The 24,494-nt window shown below is 39.2% G+C and overlaps 1 protein-coding gene across 1 annotated transcript; it reads left to right on the forward strand.

Moving 5' to 3' along the window:
* The first annotated feature begins 663 nt into the window (after positions 1-663).
* Positions 664-23,032, forward strand: LOC126991857 (glucose-6-phosphate exchanger SLC37A2-like). Its single transcript, XM_050850508.1, has 13 exons — positions 664-841; positions 7,363-7,542; positions 8,003-8,080; positions 8,314-8,449; positions 8,669-8,750; positions 9,478-9,683; positions 12,015-12,101; positions 12,549-12,659; positions 17,084-17,174; positions 18,970-19,121; positions 19,472-19,673; positions 20,004-20,101; positions 22,535-23,032. The coding sequence occupies exons 1-13, from the start codon at positions 762-764 to the stop codon at positions 22,610-22,612; spliced, it is 1,581 nt and encodes a 526-aa protein (XP_050706465.1). The 5' UTR covers positions 664-761; the 3' UTR covers positions 22,613-23,032.
* Positions 23,033-24,494: the final 1,462 nt, after the last annotated feature.

The following is a 24,494-nucleotide window of genomic DNA, read 5'->3' on the forward strand; positions in this document are numbered from 1 at the left end:
GAGAGAGAGAGAGAGAGAGAGAGAGAGAGAGAGATAATAGGAATATATTTTCTAGATTCTATAGAACTACTGTTGAAAACTTTAAAAAAAGAAACGTAAAAAATATTCACACAAGAAGAAGAAGAAAAGTAACAACAAATAAGAAAAAGAAAGAAAAAAAAGGAAGGAGGCGAAACTTAATAGGTACTTATACATAACTTTTGTATGGTATTGTATTAATTAGTAACGTTATAATCATTCAAGTGTATTTTTTTATGATTGATTGATATTTATTGTTGCAAGTAAACAACAAAGGAGAAGGATAGCACGCCCATGATTTTTCCATTACAGCAGCCGAGGAAAATTTGAGACTATGTGTGAATTAAGGTTTGAATGTAAGTATTCGAGGAAAGCACTTCTCTGGATAAATCTAGTTTCATGATAGAAATTAAACATATTCTGGCCAATTCGCATGATATTTTTACTTATAATTAATACGACCGCGGCTCTAGGTATACTTAAAATAACTCCACCGTTCTGTAAGAACCCTTGATAGCTTGCTTTCATATTACATTTACTGATTGCCACAGTTAAAATATAATTATAGTCCTCCAGGTGGATCGTGGGTACAATATTGTGTCCCCGATAAATGGCAACAAACCCTCCCTTGACAGCTGACTCCGCCTCATCAGCTGGATAACTCAGTAGTCACGCAACACTCGAAGGTGAAGGACGTACTGCGAATGGCGTCTGTTTAGTGCTTCAGAGATCTCTTCAGCACAATGGCCAGACTACCGTTGAGTGTCCAGGCCATTGAGTCGAGCTACTGTGTGAGGACCACGCCGAGGAAGAAGCAGACAGCGTAAGTATGAGGGAGTGAATGGCTGGGTTTCCTTTGTGTGGGTGTCTGAATGCCTCGCTAAAATTGGGTGCTATTCCACATCATCACCAGGAAAAAATGGTCTCGTCTAATAGTTTCCCACGGTGCATATACTGAATATTTACTCGAGAATGTACTTTGAGAAATAATGGAGTATAGTTTGGCTTTGTGTGTGTGTGTGTGTGTGTGTGTTGCCTCACGAAAATGGGGTGTTATTCCACATCATCACCAGAAAAAAAATGGTCTCATCTAATAGTTTCCCACGGGTCATGTTCTGAATATTTACCCGAAAATGTACTATGAGAAATAATGGAGTATAGTTTGGCTTTATGTGTGTGTGTGTATGTGTGTGTGTGTGTATTTACCTAGTTGTATTTACCTAGTTGTAGTTTTACAGGGCCTGGGCTTATGCTCGTGTGGTCCCGTCTCCGTATCTATAATTATCCAACTTTTCCTTGAAACTTTGCACACACTTCGCCGATGCTATTTCTTCACTTAATCTGTTCCAAACCTTTATATTTCTTTGTGGGAAGCTATATTTCTTTATGTCTCTTGAGCATCTTCCCTTCCTCAACTTTTCACTATGTCCTCTAGTATTCCTGCTGGAAGGTTCCTCTCTTAGTAGCAATTTCTCGTTATCTACTTCTTCCATTTTATTCAATAGCCTATATATTTGTATTAGGTCTCCTCTTTCTCTTCTTTGTTCCAGTGTTGGCAAGTCCATTTCCTTTAGTCTCTCTTCATATGTCAGTCCCTCCAGTTCTGGAACCATTTTTGTTGCCATCCTCTGTATTCTTTCTAGTTTTACTATGTGTTTCTTCATATGTGTGTGTGTGTGTGTGTGTGAGATGCCTCACGAAAATGGGGTGTTATTCCATATCGTCACCAGAAAAAAATGGTCTCGTCTAATAGTTTCCCACGGGTCATGTTCTGAATATTTACCCGAAAATGTACGTCAGGAAATGATAGGGTATAGTTTGGCTTTATTATGTGTGTGTGTGTGTGTGTATATGTGTGTGTGTGTGTGTGTGTGTCACGAAAATGGGGTGTTATTCCATATCATCACCAGAAAAAATGGTTTCATCTAATAGTTTCCCACGGGTCATGTTCTGAATATTTACCTGAAAATGTACATTGGGAAATGTTGGGGTATAGGCGTGTCTGTATTTTTACTCACTCAAGGCCAATGGATCGGAGATGAGCACCGCAGCCACGCACACATCTATAGCGTATACACTCACCCTTACCTTTTTACCTTTTACATATTTTTAAACACATCGGGCTTCCATTAAGACTATTTCCCAAGGCCACAGAGAAGATTATCCACGTTTTCATGGGTATTTTTCCCATTCAAGGTGCAGAATTCATGTACACTCACCAGCATCACAAAACAGTCAGTGGAAATCTCAGCAACTTCTACGAGAAGCTTTTCAAACAGACTCCAGAGAAGATCATCCAGGTTTTCATCAGTGTTTTTTCCATTCAAGATGTAAAAGCTGTGTAAAACTATCACTAGCATCACAAAACAGTCCTTGGAACTCCCAGCAACTTCTATAAGAAACTTTTCAAACATAGGAACTGAGGCGCCGAGACATATAGCAATACGGACAGTAGATTGGAAACACGTTGGTGGTGCTCTCATAGGTTAAATAAAGGTATTATTTCACAAGATATCAAGGCAAGGGAAGCCACACTGCAGTTGCACCAGCCCAAAACTAAAAGTGTGAGGCCTGTCCACCTGGCAGGGCTCGGTGAATAAGCTCCATGTAGAGTTATTAAGCGAGCAGCTCAGTAAAAAGAGTAACCCATCACCGCCTGATTTGTTTGGAACTGTTTATAACTAACATAAACCCACCCTAAAGAAGGAATGGTAAACTGCCACTCAGTACATCACAGCCAAGAAAGATCAAGGACATGTTGACTAGAAAGGGCAACATATGTGGCAAGATTTGATTACCAAGAGTTTAAGGGTTAGTTGAGGAATGCAAGAATGTGCTAATATTAATTGTAAAGAATACTGCCAAGATTGCTTGGCATGTTATAAAAGCTAAAATATTCTGAGTAGATACAACACTCTGGGCTCTGGGCTGGCTAGACAGAAAGCCACTCCTTAACCAGTCAGCCAAAGAAGTACCCCACTCACTGAGTGCCACACATAGAATATTGTGACACCGTCTGGGACCCACACACTAACAATAAAAATAAATTAGAGGCCATACAAAACAAAGCTGCAAGATGGGCCAGACATGATTACAGACACACTACATCAGTCACTTTGCTTAAACTAGACATAAAACTAGACCCATTAGCAACACGAAGACAAATACACAGACAACAAATGCTATATAAAATCACAAACAATTTAGCAGACATAAACAAAGACACTTATTTACACCCGACAACTACACGATCAACTAGAGGCAGCCACAACCGTAAATACCACCCTTACCAGACTAACACTAGTTTATTCAAATATTCATTCTTTCCCCGCAGCATCCAGGAGTGGAATCATCTCCTATCTCATGTAATTAATAGTCCCACTTGACACATTTAGGAATAGGATCATCAAACATTATCTCCCTAATCCTGGCCCTTTACCATACACAATACCTTTCCTCATCCTAACTCTTATTCTAATCCTGTCCTGGCCCCTTGAATCCCCCGCACAATCCTCGCATATCGTGCCACCCAAGAGTGGCCCTCTGCAGGTCCCCTAGAAATGAAATGAAATTAGTGAATTTGGGAGGCTTTTTGTGTCAGGCAGGTCCACTATAGTTGAGAAAATAATGACCTGAAGCACAGTGTGTGTGCATTATGAACCTGTCTGTCATGTCCTTGACTTACACCTGGAACATAATTGGTGCCAATACTAAACCTTACTCACCTGGTGGGCTTCCCGACCCCACAATCCACATGATGAGGAGGGGGTACTAGGAAGCCAGCACTCTGCTGATGCGCCAGCTCTCAATATATAATTACATGAACAAAAACAAATACTAATGAAAGAGCTGGATAGTGCATCATATGCAGTCAACTTGTAATTTGATTTATATGATTGGATGAAGAGTTATAGTCCATTAATGATATTTTAAAAGTTTGTCCCCAAGATGATGAGCAAGTGCTGATTTAAATAGAGATAGAGACTGGAGGGTGACTAGGGATTCAGGGAGGGAATTCCAGAGGAATGCCTGACACTGAAGGACCTCTTCTTTAGTTCGAGCTGGGTCCTAACCTGGGTTGGCAGTTTAAACCAAATGGTTTAAACCAATAAAAAACACAGTGGTTTAAACCAACTAATAAAACCATTTTTTTTTCTTCTTTTGTGTGTATTTGTTAGTTTCATCAGTATTGTGGTTTTAACTATATGTAAGATTTTAATTATGTACAGCAGGGTTGGCGGTTTAAACCAGGGGTGTCAAACTCAAAACCCTTCGAGGGCCAATTCATGTTCTGAAGTGCCATCATGGGGGCCAACAAGGGTAGAAAATACATTGACAAGATTGAAGTTACCGTGACACCGCGGGCCATTTATGACTATCCCGCGGGCCATGAGTTTGACACCCCTGGTTTAAACCAAAAACCCATTAATCATACTCACTTTTCTATACACTATTTGCTCTGTTTCTGTAATTAAGTATGTTCAGTATACAGTATGTATCAATTTAAATTACATGGTAGTTCAGCGTATGCGTATCTATATATTTTCGGCGTTATGAGGTCTGACACGAGAAGGATTTAGCGCGTCATCTTATCCTCCCACCCACCCTCACATCACCTTCGCTGTATGGCACTGTTCAAGCACTGGAATGGTAGACACACGCACACGTTGCATTATTTCAACACTTAAGACTTGCACATCTTTCAAATGCGTATTATCTTAGCCTTTTCTTGGGAGTTACAAGCCAAGACCCCTTACATAGGACCCGTTTTCGCGCCAAACTTGCGTGTCCCTCACTCTAGCTTAGTTAAAACACAATTTTGGTCTTTCATATCTTGTTTCCAATCAAGCACTGTCCACTCCCTCCGCATTCCACACCATCGCATCACCGACGCCCCTGTAACTAATGTGTGCAGCAGTAGATTACAAGGATGCAGAGGAGTTCTTTGACTAAGAAACCGACGCCTATCAGCACATTTTAAAGATTTCTGGCTTCCCTTTGATGCCACACTGTGAGGGGAGAATACGATACGAACGGCTTCATTTACTCCTAAAATCACGTTAAAATGGCTTCTCAGGGTCTTTATAAGCACATAAAAATGTGATGCCGCAGCGTTTCCGCCATATTCGTCAATGCCTCCGAGGAACACGCCACATATACTTCCAAGTTTTTGCGACTCATAGCCTTTACTGCGGGTCAGGAACGGATCCTAGCACACTCTGATACTTCAGTCCACTTGTAAGACACAACAACACAGCTGGGTAAGTCCTCGTAAAGTAGCGTACAAGGGCACTGCTGGGCAGCGGAGACCACTTTCTCCTTTCCCGCAGAGACCCGCAGACTAGTAACCAAAGATAGTAACCGAACACGAACAATACGCGTTCTGCGGTGATAAGGAACTTTAGGTCCTGAAACGGTATCAAGAGGAACGGTACCCTCATCTGATGTGTATAATGATTTTTCTGATGTTTTATTCACTAGATATATTATAGAATCTGGTCAACGTCTTTGACTTTCAGCACCATATTATGAATATAAATGAAATAATATTAAAAACACTCCTGAATATACCAAAAATTATGCCAAATGAGGTTAGGCATAAAACTAAATTTCCAGTACGCCACCAGGCCTGGAATATACCAAATTGGCATAATTATGCCAAACCTGGCAATCCTGGTGGGAAGGGAAAGAGTGACTCACGATTCTAGTCATTCAGAGCTGCCAGCTGCCGGTACATAACACTATCACTTTGCACCTTGCTCCCGACCGGAGCAAGGTGCAAAGTGATAGTGTTGTGTACCGGTAGTGTATTACTTTAGCAGCGAGGTATAGTGTAACTAGGTATTGTAGGGGGGGGGCATCGTGAATGCAGTCATCACCGAAGGGGGGGGGGGAGCTGTCCTGGAAGCAGCAATGGTAATCGTCGCCTGAATAATTGCCAGGACCACTATTCTAATGATTTTCAGTTCTAGTGACTCTATTCTCATTAATAACTCAGAATAAGTATTACTTAGGTTCCAGCACAGTAGATATTAGATGCATGCTGTGCATGGTGACACTAGCGTCTGTGGACTGTAAATTGTACCTACGTACAGTCTGTGTATGCTAAGGCGGCCATTGTTGTTCTGACTCATCATAACAGCGCCCCTAGCTCCGGGGAGCGCGATGCAGCGGCAGTATGCGGTGCGGGATATAGCTAGGAAAGTCAGTCTCTCTCTCTCTCTCTCTCTCTCTCTCTCTCTCTCTCTCTCTCTCTCTCTCTCTCTCTCTCTCTCTCTCAACTGTTTTTGTAGCATGCAACTGGAATATTAGAAGAGGTCTTTCATGTTTACTACTCTTTAACATTGCTTTTTTTGCAATTAAAAAGCATGTTGGAGAAGCTGCATTTTGCCTCTTTTACAGATTGTATGAAGATCAAATGAATATATTGCTAAACCCATCTCTAAATCTATCTATAATTCCTTTTCAAACTCATATATGTATATACGGATAGAATTACTGGAATAAAAATACTGAAAAAAAAATGTGGTTTAAACCAAAAAAAACATGGTTTAAACCAAAAAAACATGTTTTTTGTTTTTTAAAAAAAAACATTGGTTTTTGCCAACCCTGGTCCTAACATGTGCTATTTTGTACTGGTGGCCTCAACCTTACAGCACTCCACTTGTTATATAGTCTTCCATGAGGATTCTCTTTCCATTATGACCACCCTCATCTGATGACTACTAAAACTTGTGGCACTTGACTTGTTGCAGTCCTCCATGAGGATCCCCTGTCCCATTGTCTCCCTGTCCTAGCTCTTCACCCTCTTAAATATTTTCCCCTGTACTTCCCTGTAAGTTTTCAGTTTCCAAAACAGCCTCCTGTGTGGCATTGTCAAAGTCTTTCTTTAGACAGACTGTCATCCATCCTTCTCTCTCATGCTTAATATTCACAGCCCTACTGTAGAAACTCATGAAATATGAAACATGATTATTAACTGTCATTTTGATATCATGACATTTTCTCTTAGGAACCAAGTCCATCTACTCATTATAATCCTTTCACATAGCTTACATGTCACACTTGTTAGTGATACTGGCCTGGAGATGTGTATTCCTTGCCACAGCTTTTGTAGATAGGTACTGTGTTTACTCTGCCAGATTTCCAGCACCTCTCTATTGTCCAATCATCTCTGTACAATTTCACATACTGCTCCAACCAGTTGCTCTGTACATTCCCTCAAAACTCATCCAACTATCTTATCTGATCCTGCAGCTGATATTTCCCAAAATTTGTTTTTATTTAAGAGGACAGCAAATGTGAAATACAGATGAAAATTATCTACACCTTATCCACCTTCAGGTACTCAACATGGATCTGGGTGCTGACATTCATCACATATTGTGCTTATCACATGTCCCGCAAGCCCATCTCTGTGGTGAAAAGTGTCCTCAACCAGAACTGCTCTGATATGACCCCTCCTGACAACACTACTAATAATACTCACTGGTGTGACTGGGCACCTTTCGGTAAGCAGGAGGAGCTGGTAGAGAATGTGTCATAATACTGCCTGAACCTTCTCATCACCTCAAGGGGACAGTGTGGAAACAGGTTAAATAGATGTAGAGATGAATGTACATTTTTTACAGCAACTTTTATTTATTTATTTATTCAATCATTTAATGCTTTAGTGACATAATATGCAGTATGAATTCTAGAAATGGGAAATAACTATTTAAAATATTGCCAAAAATCATGTACCCCTGTTCCTGTTAAGAGGCAACTCACTGGCTCTATGTTGGGGGTGTTAGGTTTTAGTGAGAATTGGTTATGAAAATTTTTGAAGAATCAACTGAAGATAGTTACCAGTAGTAGCCTTGAACTAAACCTAACTCTTGAGACTGTACTGATATTTTTATAGAGAAAATTACAAATCTGATCTCTGCTTTGTGTTAATATTATTTTAGGGGGGACACAAGTTTTCTTCTTGTTTTTTCATGAGCGGTGACAATTCAGCTTCTCTTCTCAGCACGGTGGATTCTTCCTTCCTTTTTGCATATGCTGTTAGCATGTTCCTCAGGTAAGAACAGATCCCAACCACAGTTTTCACAAAAAGAAGAGAATAGGTCATGCACAGGATTTTATATATATATATATATATATATATATATATATATATATATATATATATATATATATATATATATATATATATATATATATATATATATATATATATATATATATAAAGAGTGGGGAAAGGGAAATAATGGAAAGGTTGCAGATAAATGAGTCATCTTTTCTGACACACAGTGGGATGGTGGCAGAGAGAATAGACCTTCGAATATTCCTCTCCGCTGGCATGGTGCTCTCAGGGGCCTTTTGTGCCATGTTTGGGCTTGGCTACACCTTCAAAATCCACTACCTCTGGTTCTACATCCTTGCACAGGTATGTCTCCCACCACTTAAAGTATATTTTTTCTTTAATACCTTTATATTAGGGTGCTACAGGCTGTATTCTCTGACTTGCATGTTATAGTCACAATAATAGCAATTAGTTTTTATTGTCTTTGCATCATATATGGGAGTATGTAAACTACATATTCTGCTGTGATTGCTCATCTTGTTTCTTGTATTTATTGTGAACAAGTAGCTTTAATGTCCACAGGTTTTGAGTGGTCTGGTGCAGTCAACAGGCTGGCCAGGAGTTGTTACTTGCATGGCAAACTGGTTTGGCAAAGGAAAGAGAGGTGAGGACTTTTTGTCATTCTTGATATTGTTAGTTTCTATTATTTTCTGCCTCTTCTTAAAGGCCACCGAATATGCATTTTTGCTCCCAATATTGGCATGAAGTTTCTTCTTTCCAGTGGGAGAGACTGTCTCTTTGGAGTGCTTTTATATATAATGACCTCTCTACTTCCCATATATCCCAGCAAATAAAGCAACTCTTCAACCTCAAAATGAATGACTCATTTAGGGGTAGTCTTTAGCACCAGATATAAACTTCAAATTGTCACTCAGGAAAGAGGTAGTGACAACATAAAAGAAGCTAGTTGAAAGTAAAACTTAACCAAAAGCAGTGTTGTTCAGCAACTGTAGTTTTCATCTTTTAGCTAATTGTAGAATGTGAGGCATTTACAATACAAAATACAAATCTTAGCATAACACTGATCTGTGAATATTAGTGTGTATCACAGCTGCTTATGGGCTCAGCAGATTTGTCATTATCATGACACAATAAGCCTTACACAACAAAGAGTCATATATCAGTGGATTGTTATGTTAAACCAAAAAGACACTTTTACAAATTAAAATTGCCTTGAAAATAGGGAGTGCATCTAATACACCAAATATTAGGGTAGTTGTTTCGTCACATTTTGTGACAATAACTTAGAGAAATACACTTATTCTCGATTTCCATGTCCTCGATAAGAAATGAGAGTTTCAAATGATGGTCCTCTGTGTGTGTTCCCTCAGGTTTGATCATGGGCATCTGGAACTCTCACACATCCCTAGGGAACATCTTGGGCACAGTCATTGCAGCATCCTTTGTCACAGAGAACTGGGCCTTATCCTTCATCATCCCTGGTCTCATCATTGCTGCATTAGGGGTTCTAGTGTTCTTCTTCATGGTGCCGGACCCCTCATTGGTTTCTCTCCCCAACCCCAATAACAAGGAAGAGGTAAGGATGCTGTAAGGTTGGCCTGAAGTAAAAATATTATAAGTCGAGTTTGTTGGGATGGGTAGCATGGAGGTATTTCTTGTATATAATGGGCAATTTGGTTGTCATAATGTCCCTTCATTTTATATTTTTGGGAGTATCTTGACTGGAGAGTAAATTGGATTTTCTGTTTACTATCTTGTACAATAGTTATTTACATTGTATTATGCAGTATGGTCCTGTTATTTTAATATTTAGAGGGGAAGGAGCTTTCACAAACTGTAAATTACCCCAACCACCCTCCTCCCTTCCCAACCGTCCACCTCACACCCAGTTATGGCTTTGCTTGTGTCTGTTATCATTAAAGCTACATGCTTCCTTAAAACTTTAGGAGGTTTTTCCTAGGCGGTGGCTGAGTGGTTAGTGGCAGGCCCCGCATTCACCGCTCCATGGACATCGTCGGTTCAAATCCGCTCGCTACCGCCTGGGATTTTTCAGTCACCGCCGAGTGGCCTGAGACTACCCACATGCTATCCTGAAGACCACCCATCAACCTGGACTCTTAAAGAAACCGTCCTAGTGAATCAAGAATGAGTTCCGGGGGGCAGTATGAGCCAAGCATATATGGCACCACAATAAAAATTGCCTGCACCATGACAGGCTTGTGCCGACCACCAGGCCCCTGAAGAAAGCCTACTGGCGCTACAGGCGAAGACATAAAAAAAATATATATATATTATTGGAAATGTTACTATTATTAGCAAATCAAAAAAGCCATCAACAACATGCAGCTAGCTGATATTGACACCCAAACAGCAGAGGTGGGCAAATGCGGTAGTACTGCATCACAAAAAAAGTACTGCACTACTGCTAACTTTCTGAAAATACCGCACTACCGCGGACTGCACTAAAGAATCCTGCGGTACTTTTTGCAGTACTTAGAAAAATATCGAAGACATTTGCAGCGCGGCATGCTCACAGATTTTTTTTTTTTTTTTTTTTTTTTTTACACTGAATCGGTATCAGTCATCAGAATCAGTGATTCAATCATTCTGACTTTTCAGTTATTGTTCAAAATTAAATACTAAATGAATAACTCAGAGTAAATCTGTTCGTCACTCAACCCAAGGCAGCACGCCATGACTGCCACTGACGATGACTGTACATGGCAGTGTACATCAGTACAAGCAAGCACTAACATGATCACCGCTCAATCTCATGTCCCGTACAAATTTTTCTTTGATGCATAACAAATACTATATCTGTTTTTAACTTCATTGTAACTTCTCTATTTTATCATTCTCTCTCTCTCTCTCTCTCTCTCTCTCTCTCTCTCTCTCTCTCTCTCTCTCTCTCTCTCTCTCTCTCTCTCTCTCTCTCTCTCTTTTCAATATAGCCAAGATCAATATTGTTTGATTATAATAATGATAATAATAACAATAATAATTAATCAGTATTATTATTATTAGTATTATAATTATCTCCTCGTTGAAACTTCCACATGGTTTCTTCGCTGAGGCCTGAGACGCCAGTGCTTAGAGCTTTCCCATGGTGTGTTTTGTCTTAACATGTTGGACAGTTTGAATAATGTTTCACTGTTCCCGTCATGACTTTCCTATATTAGTAATCTTTCGTTTTCGCTCAAATGCCAGAGAATTCCTCCCCTTCCCCTTCACTCCCCCATATCCTCCTTACCACTCCTCCCTGGCTAGTGCTACTGCAGCTGTCACATCACCCTTCCTTCCTTCCTTCCTTCCTTCCCACCCCTCACTTCCTCCTCTCTCACATGATGCTGATCTCCTCCTCCCCCTTCCCTGTCCCTTCCCTTCTCCCTTGGAAAGTTGCATATATATATATATATATATATATATATATATATATATATATATATATATATATATATATATATATATATATATATATATATATATATATATTGGATTACATTTAAGATTGGAATTACATCATGTTGGATGAGTAGGACCATCCTGTATACTACATGTAAGAAATGTATTAATTGTATATGTGTCATAAACATGTGCTTGTTTGTCTGGTAGCATGTGTAGACAAGGATTTATTCCATAAAATTTGGTTTGGCAATATGGAAATGGTGCATTGTTCACAGATCTTTAGTCAGTATTCGAAGAGTTAATACTCTCCTCCTTACTTTGGAGTCTTAAAAACATTTCCAATGTCAAATCAACTACAATACTAAGGGAAGAAGGCTTATTGTTCTCTCTAGGACTCTTAGAGGGTAAAAAAAAGTTGCATGAGGGAGTTTAGCCTTCAGTGTACATAATTGTTGGGCTAATTGTGAATGTTCTTTGTCCTGTTGCTTACTTTTGGCCACAGGGTGTTTCTCCTCCCCAAACAAGAAGACAGAGGCTGCCTAATTTTGCTGACACCAGTGATGAAGAAGCTGCTTCTCTGTTAGACCACGTGAGTATTGTTGAGATCAGTTGGCCAAAGTGAAGAAGTGGGGGAGGCCAAGCTGCCATACAAGGTTTTGCTGTATTGTCTGGAGGGAAATAACTGCTCAGCTGTCTGGCTTAAAGTTACTCACAAACTTCCCTCACATTATATGACGACAGTTGAGACTCATCCTTTGTAATATGATTACATCTTTTAATGGTAATTTTAAATGTACGGTAAATTGTTATTTAAAAAATTAAGAGAGGGAAGAAAGAAAATTGTATCCACTTTGTACATATACTTTGAGATTATTTTTCACAATGCCTTACTGTTAGAGAAAGAATATATTTTACAGTGATTCTGAGAATGTGAAACTGGCTGTTCTGAGGCAGTTTTTTTTAAAAGGAGCATTTAATAATTCATGCATACAAAATTTATTTTCAAAGTGATGATAATCTACTGATTATTATTCAGGAATCCCCAGTGAACTATGATGACAAGACAAAGGAGGCACAAGCAACGGAGGTTGAGATGCACCCCAGGGATGACAAGGCTGTTGGACTCAAGCAAGCTCTTGCCATTCCGGTGAGTCATGGGTTTGTTTTATTTAGGAGTGAGTGATGTTTGTGTGTTTGTGTTCATATGTATAAGAGGTAGTCTCTCTCTCTCTCTCTCTCTCTCTCTCTCTCTCTCTCTCTCTTGCGATCATAAATTAGTGCGCGTCGACATTAAAGCTCAATCATCAGTGACTGAAAATAAAGTAAAGGTGCCCAATTTCAAAAGAGCTAACTTCGTAGAAATCCGACAAAAACTGCCTGGCTAAGCCTTAAAAATCACTTACTCACTCAGCAGAACACATTCGTCCCCTTGTGCGAGAAGCGAATTAACACTAATAAAAGCCCACCGTGGTTTAATAGCAAAATTAAACAATCAGTCAATGAGAGAAAATTGTTTTACAGGTTAAAGAAAGAACAAAGCACGCCCGAGAACATTAGACTTTATAATGATGCCAGGCGACGAGTAAAAAGACTAGTAGGTCAGGCAAAGCGTAGATATGAAGAAAATATTGCAGCCAACAGTAAAAATAACCCGAAATCTTTCTTCAGTTACATAAACAACAGAAAGGCGATCAAAAGTGGTATTGGACCTTTAACAAACAGCGACGGTGCACTAGTGACTGACAGCCAACACATTGCAAACCTCTTAAACAATTACTTTTCCTCGGTGTTTAATACTAACAGTCTTCCTCTCGCTACCACCAACACCAGTACTATTGTAAATCTCGAGCATGCATTGCCTAATTTTGAAATAACAACAGATGAAGTCCTTAAAGCTCTCCATTCACTTAAAACAAATAAAAGTCCTGGACCTGACAAAGTATATCCAACTCTACTGAAAGAAACGAAGAGCTAAATACTCTCCTCCCTCACAACCGTATTCAATATGTCCTTGCGACAAGGCATCGTCCCTTCAGATTGGAAAAAGGCTAACGTGACACCGATTTTCAAGAAAGGAGACAAAAAAGTACCAGGTAATTACAGGCCCATTAGTCTAACTTCGGTTGTAGGTAAGCTACTTGAGGGCATAATTAGAGACAAAATTGTGAGTTACCTTGAAAGCCACTCATTGATTGGGGACTCACAACATGGCTTCCGAAACAAAAGATCTTGCCTATCAAACCTATTAACCTTTTATAACGACCTCTTCACTGTTTATGACGTAACCAAATCACTGGACGTAGTCTATCTAGATTTCCAGAAAGCGTTTGATAAAGTCCCGCATCATAAATTACTTTACAAATTAAAGCAAATAGGTATTGACGGTCAAGTAAACCAATGGATCGCGAATTGGTTGAGCAACAGACAACAAAGAGTAGTGATTGACGGATTTAACTCAGAGTGGGCGCCTGTCACTAGTGGCGTCCCTCAGGGCTCGGTCCTTGGCCCAGTGCTCTTCATTATTTACATCAACGACGTGGATGTTGGACTCAATAACCGCATTAGTAAATTTGCAGGCGACACAAAGATTGGTAACTCGGTTCTCACTGACGAAGACAGGCAAAGCCTCCAAGAGGATTTGCACAAAATTTCAGCTTGGGATAGATGGGAGATGCCCTTTAACGTAGACAAGTGCCAGGTCCTTCAAGTTGGAGCGAGGAATAAGAAGTTCGAATACGAAATGCGCGGCGTTAAACTCAAAAGCGTTCAATGCGTCAAAGACTTGGGGTCAAAATCGTCAAACCTCAAATTCTCACAGCAATGCATCGATGCAGCAAATAAGCGAACAGAATGTTGGGCTTCATTAAAAGAAACTTTGTATTCAAGAATAAAGATGTAATACTCGCTCTACAACAGTTTAGTCAGACCCCACTTGGAATATGCGGTACAGTTTTGGTCCCCCACCATGCAAAGGATATTGCTAAATTAGAAGGTGTTCAGCGTCAGACATGAAAATGATCCCTTCCTTGCGCAACAAATCCTACGAAGAAAGGCTTTCTACCCTTAACATGTTCTCTCTTGAGAAGCGTCGCCTCGAGGAAAACTGATCGAATGTTTTAAAATACTTAATGGTTTCACGAATGTAGACAGATCAACATTGTTTATGATCGATGACAGTCTGCGACGAGGAACAATGGCGTAAAACTCAGATGTAGACAAGTAAATTCAGACTGCACAAAATTTTTCTTCACCAACGTTGTAGTGCGAGAATGGAATAAGCTTCCACCATCAGTGGTCCAGTGTAACACGATTGACTCCTTCAAAAATAAGCTCGACCGTCACTTCCTTCAACTTAATATCAACTAGAGTAGAAGTGCAACGTTTTGGAGTCTTCTGATTAATGTAAAATCACTTAGGTTTAAGGACAGACCACCAAGTCTGGACCATGGGGTCTGTGGTCTGATTTTCTATGTAAATCTATCTATGTAAATCTCTCTCTCCTCTCTCTCTCTCTCACTCTCTTTCTCTCTCTCGCTATGGTTCTCTCTCTCTCTCTCTCTCTCTCTCTCTCTCTCTCTCTCTCTCTCTCTCTCTCTCTCTCTCTCTCTCTCTCTCTCTCTCTCTCTCTCTCTCTCTCTCTCTCTCTCTCTCTCCCCAATAGTTTAGTCAGACCCCACTTGGAATATGCGGTACAGTTTTGGTCTCCTCATCATGCAAAGGACATTGCTAAATTAGAAGGTGTTCAGCGTCGGGCAACAAAACTGATCTCTTCCTTGCGCAGCAAATCCTACAAAGAAAGACTTTCCACCATTAACATGTTCTCTCTTGAGATACGTCACCTCCGAGGAAAACTGATCGAATGTTTTAAAATACTTAATGGTTTCACGAATGTAGACAGAACAAAATTGTTTATGATCGATGACACTTTGTGAACGAGGAACAATGGCATAAAACTCAAATGTAGACAAGTAAATTCAGACTGCACCAAATTTTTCTTCACCAACATTGTAGTGCGAGAATGGAATAAGCTCCCACCGTCAGTGGTCCAATGTAACACGATTGACTCCTTTAAAAACAAGTCCGACCATCACTTCCTTGAACTTAATATTAACTAGAGTAGAAAAGCAACGTTTTGGAGCCATCTGATTAGTGTAGATTCACTTAGATTTAAGGACAGACCACCTAGTCTGGACCATGGGGTCTGTGTGGTCTGATTTTCTATGTAAGTCTCTCTCTCTCTCTCTCTCTCTCTCTCTCTCTCTCTCTCTCTCTCTCTCTCTCTCTCTCTCTCTCTCTCTCTCTCTCTCTCTCTCTCTCTCTCTCTCTCTCTCCACCCACCCCCACCCCGCATCTCTAAATGTAACCTCAGGTGGAAGGGGTTAAGAGTGGGTCATTCACCAATGTCCCTTCCCATTCATAAGCCTATATAACCTCCTTTCAACTTACTAAATCCAGTGATGTATGTATGCATCATGCTATAATTAGCCTACCATAAAAGAAAACAGACTTGTAGCTGTTTTCTGTAGTCTGTCACTTCAGAAAACTGCTGTGAAAAGCTAATTCTGCTGAAGCCTTCTCAGTTATATTTGGAATGATGAGGTACATAGGGGAGATAAAAACTCTCTTACTCTCTCTTTGTCTCTATCTCTCAATTTGTCTGTCTAGATGAATAGAACAGATGAAGAGTTAATCATGTCTGCATTAACTTCATATCTTCTCAGTTTGTTCCACTTGTCCATAACCCTATTTATGAACTAGTTCTTAACTGTTTCTTACCTGAATCTGACTTTATTCAATTCCTACATTGTTTTTTATATAGATACATCATCTAAATTCTCCTTATTAATTATCTTTTTTGACCCATTTAAAAAATTTCAAATAAATCACCTTTAGTCTATGTCTTTTCAAAAGCTGTGAGTTTAGCTTTTTTACAGTGTTTCTATGTCCTTGGATGATTTCAGTTATTCTTCTTTCATGATTTGAGGGAATTCATTTATTTTCTGTACATCAAAACTGAACATCATAGTCCTGGTAATGCCTCACCAGTGCCAAATACAATTTAAGAATAAATTATGTGCTCTGTTTGCTAATGCTTCTGTAATGAAAGCCCAAGACTTCATTTGCATGGTGTTCCTCCTATAATACAACAGCATTATTGCATGATCTGATTAGTCATCCCATTTTTGTGTCATCAGGAAACTTGCTGATGTGATTGGTTAGACTTCAGTTAAAATTGTCAATGGAGATGCACAGCAATGTACCCAAGGTAGGATGTACCCTTGTAGGATGTCATTAGCAGCACAAACCCAGTCTGATTTATCCCTGTTTACTTGTACTCTGCATTTAGTCACTAAGCCTTGATCCACCTCAATACTTCATCCTCTATCACATTAGCCTTTAGCCTTTGTGTTTGGTGAGGAATTTTTTTTAATGCATTACTTTACTGTAACATAGTAGAGTGGAATCATCATAATGTTTGGGGTTTTAATTAAGAAAATGACTATTGTATGATGTTACAACATTGCAGCAGTGTTTCTACATATAGCTGAACCTATGAATGTCTTTCCACAGGGAGTGGTTGAATTTTCCCTCTGCTTATTCTTTGCCAAGCTTGTATCATACACATTCCTCTACTGGCTGCCCTACTATATTAACAGCAAAGGTGAGTTATAGGGACTAAAGAATTGAAAGTGTAAATATGTTAATCAGTGCCACAGAGTGTAAAATAATGGTTTTGAAAGAAATGCTGAAGTTATTGATTTTGCAGCATCGTGCAAAATGTGTAGACCAGAGGTTCCCAATCTTCTGGTTGCAACCTCCATGGGGTCGCAGAAGGGTGGCTAGGGGGTCATGATGCTAGAGTCCATTTAATAGTGGTAGAATATATCCTATACAAATAAAAATAAAAGATCATTAAAACAGTGTGCCTGTAATGCACAGCCTCCCATTTGATTCCACCACCGATAAAACAAAAACATTAAAAGACATTTATAATAAGGCCACCTTATGATGGCAAGGTAGGACTTGGCTATTGTAAGCAGTGTTTATGGTAGCCCAAGGGGTGTAGCTAGTTTCCCAACAACCCAATGTTTACTTTTGCACACTGCCACTGTTCTCAGACAAAATCTGCCTCATTGGTTATGATACTACCACTGACTGAAAATGGTTAAAAATTTTACACAAACTCTTTAAATTGATGATTGGGTACTGCATTCAGAGTGATGGAGATAACTTCATCTCAGTCTAGTGTCATGCACATATCATCATGTACACACAAAAAAGGATCGCTACAGTGGGGTCCAGAGTTTCACATTGAGCAACCCAGTAATCTCGGCAGGGTTGTTAAAAGTGCGATCACCCCCACCACCTCAGCTCTGCTGTGGGGAGCAGAACAGGACCCCTGTACGGGAGGGATAGTGAGGAAGGGAGACACTGAGATACCAGATATCACCATAATATTAACAGTGATTTGAGTGCCACTTGTTTAAGCTTTATATTCACACATAAAACAATAATGTTCATATGATATACGTAACAGTGGTGGGTAGAAGTATTGCCCCATGTCAAAGACAAAACATCAACCATCAACACATGTCAGATATAGTTCAGTTCATAATGTGCCATCCTGGAAGTAATGCTTCCACTAAACGTGTCTTTTCTCTCATGAACAAGCTGTGGGCATCTGAAAAAACACAACGTCAAATTGCAACGCTAAAACCATTGGTGGTAAGAAAAATGAAGTCTAACAATAACACAAGGTGTTTATCATATTGTATCCTAAATGGACAAAATTTTAACTATTCACTTGTCTGTGAAGTGTTAAAGCATAATTTCACCAAAACACGACAATATTATACTGCTACATACAACACAGATCAAGTCACTTCGACTAAGACTCCACCTGTGTGTTTCATGAAGCGTTACCATGCCACCTCAAATTCTTCTGCTTCATTTACAAGTCCCACTCACTTGATTCAGGCAAGTGAAGCCACACCCAACACACGCAGTGATACCAACATCGTAGCCTGTTATCAATGGCTTCATCCTTGGTGTCAGTTTGTATCGTGCTGAATGTGTAATGATACTTATTTGAGTGTGTGTGCAGCAGACCGTCTTCAATAATTTTTAATAAGTTTAGAGTGAGTTGGTCCATCTCTGGTTTTGTTTTTGCATAATAAACATTTTCTTAAGATAATGAGAAACATCACATCCAGCAGATTCATTACACCTTCTATACCACACTGTGTGTTCAAAACATTTTCATCATAACAAAAAAGAATGACCACCACTTTGAGGTGTTCACTTACCTTCCTTGAAGGAAAAGTTGGACAAATATAGATTGGGAGACAGGACTGTGCAAGCTTAAGCTCAGGCCCTATATACTACAAATAGGTCAATACATAAAAACACTTGCCTCTCCCTTACCTTAAGAGATCTTCAAAGCTCTCTCTCCACAGAGGATTCTGGTGGCGTTGAAGAGAGTGCCAACCTGTCCACCTTCTTTGATGTAGGTGGCATCATTGGGGGCATCCTGGCTGGTGTGGTCAGCGACTACTCAGGCATGTCAGCATCCACTTGTTCTGTGATGCTGATTGTTGCCATACCTATGGTGAGTTAATCATTAGTGTGCTTTAGTAGATAGATTCCTCAAAAAGTGTCAAGTATTTTTCTTGGCTACAAGTATCTGTGGACTTCCCCATGATGTTATTTGGTTTGGCATGTTAAGCTGTTTTGTTTTGTTATGGAATGAAAGGAATGCTCATTCTTTAAAAATCATTAAGAGAGTGCCTAAAGTTTCTGTCACTATAAAAACATACATGTCATCGTGTGTATATGAAAGGACAGTGGGTGAAAATTTGTTCAATCTGGAATAAAAAGCAAATCTAATTTTTGTCTTAAGATTTGCTTTCCCATTTGTGGTACAGAACACCAATAAGTTGTTATTCTTTTTTCCCACAGATGTTTGTTTATCAGACATTTGGTTCTGTGTCTAATGGGATGAACATCTTCCTCCTGATTTTGGTGGGTATTTTGGTAAATGGACCATATGCCCTCATCACCACTGCTGTGTCTGCTGACCTGGGCACTCACAAGTCCCTCAAAGGAAATGCCAAGGCTCTGGCCACAGTTACAGCCATTATTGATGGCACAGGCTCCATAGGTAACACTTACCAGACTTGACTAGGTGTTCAAGGGCTGCTTCCCTGCCTGCTGGGTATTCATATCCACTTGCCAGAAAGCTGCATTTACTTCTTTCCAAATCTTTGCTAGTCCTACCTGACTAATAAATTCCACTAAAATAGCACTTTGAATAAGCATGATTTTCTTGGGTATCTATCTGATGTTAAATCAGTACCCTTCTCTACTGCTACTACTTTTGCTATATGTACTTTGAATAATAATAATGATAACAAAATAATAATAATAATGATAATAATAATAATAATAATAATATCGCCACTACTGCTACTACCATGACCACTACTTCTAGGTGCTGCTGTGGGCCCTCAGTTAGCTGGCCCAATCTCCAATTATGGCTGGTCTTATGTGTTTCTCATGCTGATGGTGTCTGACCTCCTGGCTCTGCTGGTGAGTAAAATACAGCTTTCTTTTACATTGTGTAGCTCAGTCCACCTAATTCCAAAAGCACTGGGGCTGTGGATAGCACCTGGAACAGGCATGGAGTGAATACAAAAGTTAAGTATTCAAATACGAATAGAAGAATACAAATGCAAATACAAATACTATGAAGTACTGGGAATTCACATGCAAATCCATATGCTTAATGAAAGTATTCTCTTATGCATTCATGAACACTTTTTTTCATAAAATACCTTCTATCTGCTAACTTATCACAGTACTACTGAAGTTATGCCATGGCATAATTACTATATGAGCAATGATTATGACCAGTACCAGTATTCAGGACCAGGATATCACACCTACCTGAGTACAGCACAGACATATTTGTTTGTTCACCAAGTAAAACTGAATCCTAGCTTTGAAATTTCATCAACTCACTCACTCACAAGCTCAAGACAAAGTTGACACAAGTATCTATCGTGTGGGTGACAGAGGACTGTGAACGAGAAGGCAGCTGCTCACCTGTCTGTATTAGGGGTGATCACAGGCTGATTACTGACACGTACTGGACATGTTGAGTGAGCAGAGTCATAATGTTAAACTTCTCTATGTGTTCTAGCTGCAGGTAACACTTCATAGTCAAATGAATGATTATTCCTAATTATAAATTTACGACTATTCCCCAGCTTATTCAAAGAATACAAATACTTTGGCCAAATATTTGAATATGAAGGAGAGAACATTTCTTTATCATGAAAATAATTCAAATACAAATACATCTTTATTCTGTCTTTGAATGTATTCAAATATGAATACTCCTTCCCTAACCTAGAGTTGGAGAGTAGGAGATGGGGAGAAGAAATAAGGAATTAGTAGAGAATACCATTGAGATAAGAATAAAGAAAACAGATTTATTTTCATAGGGAAGCAAAGCTCCATTCTCAAATGCACAATATGTTGGTGTACTGTATGGTATGCCCGAGTTATTGCTACATGGTGAAGAATACACCCAAAGATTAAGTAAACTCATAAAAAAATCAACTATCACATGGAAGGTACTATTTGATGTAGGCTTTATTTTTGTTTCTGGATAAAAGCAAAACACTAATTTGTAGTTTGTGAATATTTCAACCTACCCAGAAATATTTACATAGTTTAATAAAATGGTTTTATCAAATGATAATTTATAGGGAATAGGTCATAATTATATGAATAATGTAATGGACAGACTTTTAAGAGCAATTAAGGATAAGACAATTTTTTTTTTTTTTTTATACTGACGAGATATTTACATGATGGAATGGTTTTGGAGGCAAATTTTCAGGGAACAAGTCAGAATTATAGAAAGACAATGGGTAGACTGCTGCTGACTCTCAGTTATCCCCTCTATCAGCAACACTTGTTATCCCTGAGAGATTGGGATAAGAAATACTTCTGCTGCGTATTATATGAAGTGACAGAAAGGGACATATTTGATAAAGGAGATTGAAGTTAGGACTGACCCTCACTCAACTTTTTTTGTTTTTCCCACCTGGAACACTCCTGAGAAGAGTCACAATGCCTTTCCATTTCCTCATATTGTTTTTTGTGGAAAACATGGTCTCTCCTTTAATCTGTGGCCCCTGTCCACCCAGCAGTGAATGGGTACTGGGTGTCACTCAGGATTTCTGTCCTGCCTCCCTAGCATGTGTGGGTGTCAGGTTTCAGCCGTATCCAGTGACCTTTCACTTGTGAGCATGCTTATTCGTGGAGGGTACTGATAGAGGATCATGAGTCTGTCGCATGATCATACCATGATGGATTACACGCGATCATCATCATCGTCATCATCTTCAGCAGTCCATTTCAGAACATCTCAACAAATGCTAAACTTTACTCTCCACCTGATCCTCTGTTTACCCTGACTTATACAATGTCTGGATTGACACTCTATTACTCTCATTTCAAATCCTCTACCAATTATACGTTATTTGACCTTCCCAAGGCGTTTTTTTTTTTTTTTTTTTTTTTTTTTTCCATTAAAATATCTTCAATTTTTTTTTTTATTCTCAATCCATGATGCTTGCTCCATGCCTCTCCATGTTGTAATTGGTATTTTTCTCTCCATTCCTATGTCCACTTCTTAACTTACTCATTATTTTGTGAGATGCCAAGTTTCTAAACCATAGGTTAGGACTGGCATAATGCATTGATAGTACACCTTCAGGAGGTGGCAGGTTGGTTTTCATATTACTATGTTTACCAAAATTCTTATTTTCTTTCTACTTTCTCTGGTCTGGGTTTGCACTAATTGTTTGCCCTAAATAGTTGTACGTGTATTTCTCAACTCATGTTTTGTTTCCAATCATTATTTGTTGTCCTGCAAAATGATTATCAAACATTAGGATGCATTTTTTGTGTATCAGCAATGAGAGTAACTAATTATTTGTTTGTTTTTAGCTGCTGACCCGACTAGTGATGCGAGAAGTAAGAGGGTGGTACAGCAAAAGAAGGCAGCAGCCCCACACCCCTCTCTGAAGAACCTCCCTTCCTTATCTTCATCCCTCCCATCTCATTGACAGGACCTTGTATTGTGTGAATATAAAGAAGGTTATGCCCAGTTCACCCATGATGCCTGAGAAGCATTCAGCTGTGCATGATATTGATCAGGTCTGTACATTAGTGTCTAATTTGGGATGAAATAATGTACATATTCTTTGCATGTATTGTGCACTAAGTGCAATTGTTGTAAAACAGTTAATTTGATCACTTGAAGTGTATATTTTATATAATTACAAAACTCATAATATTTTAACAAGCTTTGAGCACATGGTAGATGTTAGAGAGGAGTGTCTGACCTCACACTGGGATTGAGGTATGCAGTATTTTAAAGACATTGTTGTATAATTTATGGATTGTAAGTGTATTTATATATGAAAATTATAGTAATGAATTCCTGGATATGTTTCTTACCCTTTCTGTTGCAGGATTGTACAGTCAAAGCCAAAAGTTCCTTGACTACCATCTCTATATTTCATTCACTAGGAAAAAATGAGGCACAGCTGGCCTTCTCTGATCTCCTTGTTTCAAAATACAGTCAAACCTCAGTTTTCAAGCATAATTCCTTCCCAAAAGTTGTTCCATAACTGAATTGTTAAAAACAAAACAAAATTTTCCATAAGAAATATAATATGGATTAATCCATTCTTGGCCCCCAAAAGAAAGACCTTTGTTTACATTTTTAGGTGTATTTCATGCATAAAAATGCTTATAAATGCAATGTAATATTATATTATAACATACAATCTGAATAAAGAATAAAGCTAAGCTGAACTGCAAAGCCAAATCCGAGGCAACTTGACATTTTCATGCTTCCATATGATCTCTCTCTTCACGTCTATTGTTGTTTTCACTATTTTCCTTTTCATCTTTATGCTTTCACTAGCTTTCTTAGGTCCCATGGTGGTTTATGGAATTAAAAAAGATTGAAGAAATGCCGTAAATTGTGGCGTGTAAGTCAACTTTTTGAGCCTGAAAAAAATATCTCCAAAACTAGGGGGCAACTTATATGGCAGGGATAAAATGCGAACCTAATAGGATTGAAGTTACAAGTTTAAATATTGATGTGTGTGTGTGTGTGAGAGAGGGAGAGAATTTTTTTCAGGACTAGGCTATAAATAGTTTTTTACATAGCGACATAACCCACCGTTATATTCCTTTATTGCTGTTTATATATTATACAGCACTGGCCATGTTAACACTGGACAATATAAATCACAATATATATAACGCAATAAATATAACAGTAGGCTATCTCGTTCAATAAACTAAATACTGATCGCCTACTCCTTAATAAAATAGTTAAGGCACATTTGTGAAGTAGATAACAACATACATTTACCTCTCATATATCACACAGTCGTGGGCAGAGTGGTGATGTTATAATAAAGTAAGCAAGAAGAAACCCCTTCCTTGGTTATGCTGTCTGGAGAGGCGCCCACCTCCAAGAGAGTGTACTTTTTATACTACTTGCCCTCTCTCTCTCTCTCTCTCTCTCTCTCTCTCTCTCTCTCTCTCTCTCTCTCTCTCTAATTTATGGGGGAAACCCAGTGGGGAGGTTGTTGATGTTGAAGGAGGAGGAGGAGGAGGCTCACAAGGAGAAGAAAAGAAGAGGCCTTACTAGGAAGAGAGAGCGAGAGAGAGAGAGCGAGCTGCTGTTCCCTGCTACCCACATTGCCTTTGTCGATCACTCTTTTACATGCCACCAACGATGCCTTCACCACGGTATAGCAAAAATGGTTAATAACCCACACCACCAAATAAGATGGCGGTCATACTCAGTGGCGGATCCAGGGGGGCCGGGGCCGCCCCCCCCCCCCCTTAGGACCTAAATTGCGCCCTTTCAATTCAAAGATTCACA

Source organism: Eriocheir sinensis, unplaced genomic scaffold (assembly GCF_024679095.1).
Source record: "Eriocheir sinensis breed Jianghai 21 unplaced genomic scaffold, ASM2467909v1 Scaffold351, whole genome shotgun sequence".
NCBI lineage: Eukaryota > Metazoa > Arthropoda > Malacostraca > Decapoda > Varunidae > Eriocheir > Eriocheir sinensis.

Coding starts and splice junctions, on each gene's coding strand:
- LOC126991857 (XM_050850508.1), top strand. CDS start 762: ATGGCCAGACTACCGTTGAGTGTCCAGGCCATTGAGTCGAGCTACTGT. Junction 8,751..9,477: donor GTTTGGCAAAGGAAAGAGAG/GTGAGGACTTTT, acceptor GTGTTCCCTCAG/GTTTGATCATGGGCATCTGG. Junction 20,102..22,534: donor CTGACCTCCTGGCTCTGCTG/GTGAGTAAAATA, acceptor GTTTGTTTTTAG/CTGCTGACCCGACTAGTGAT.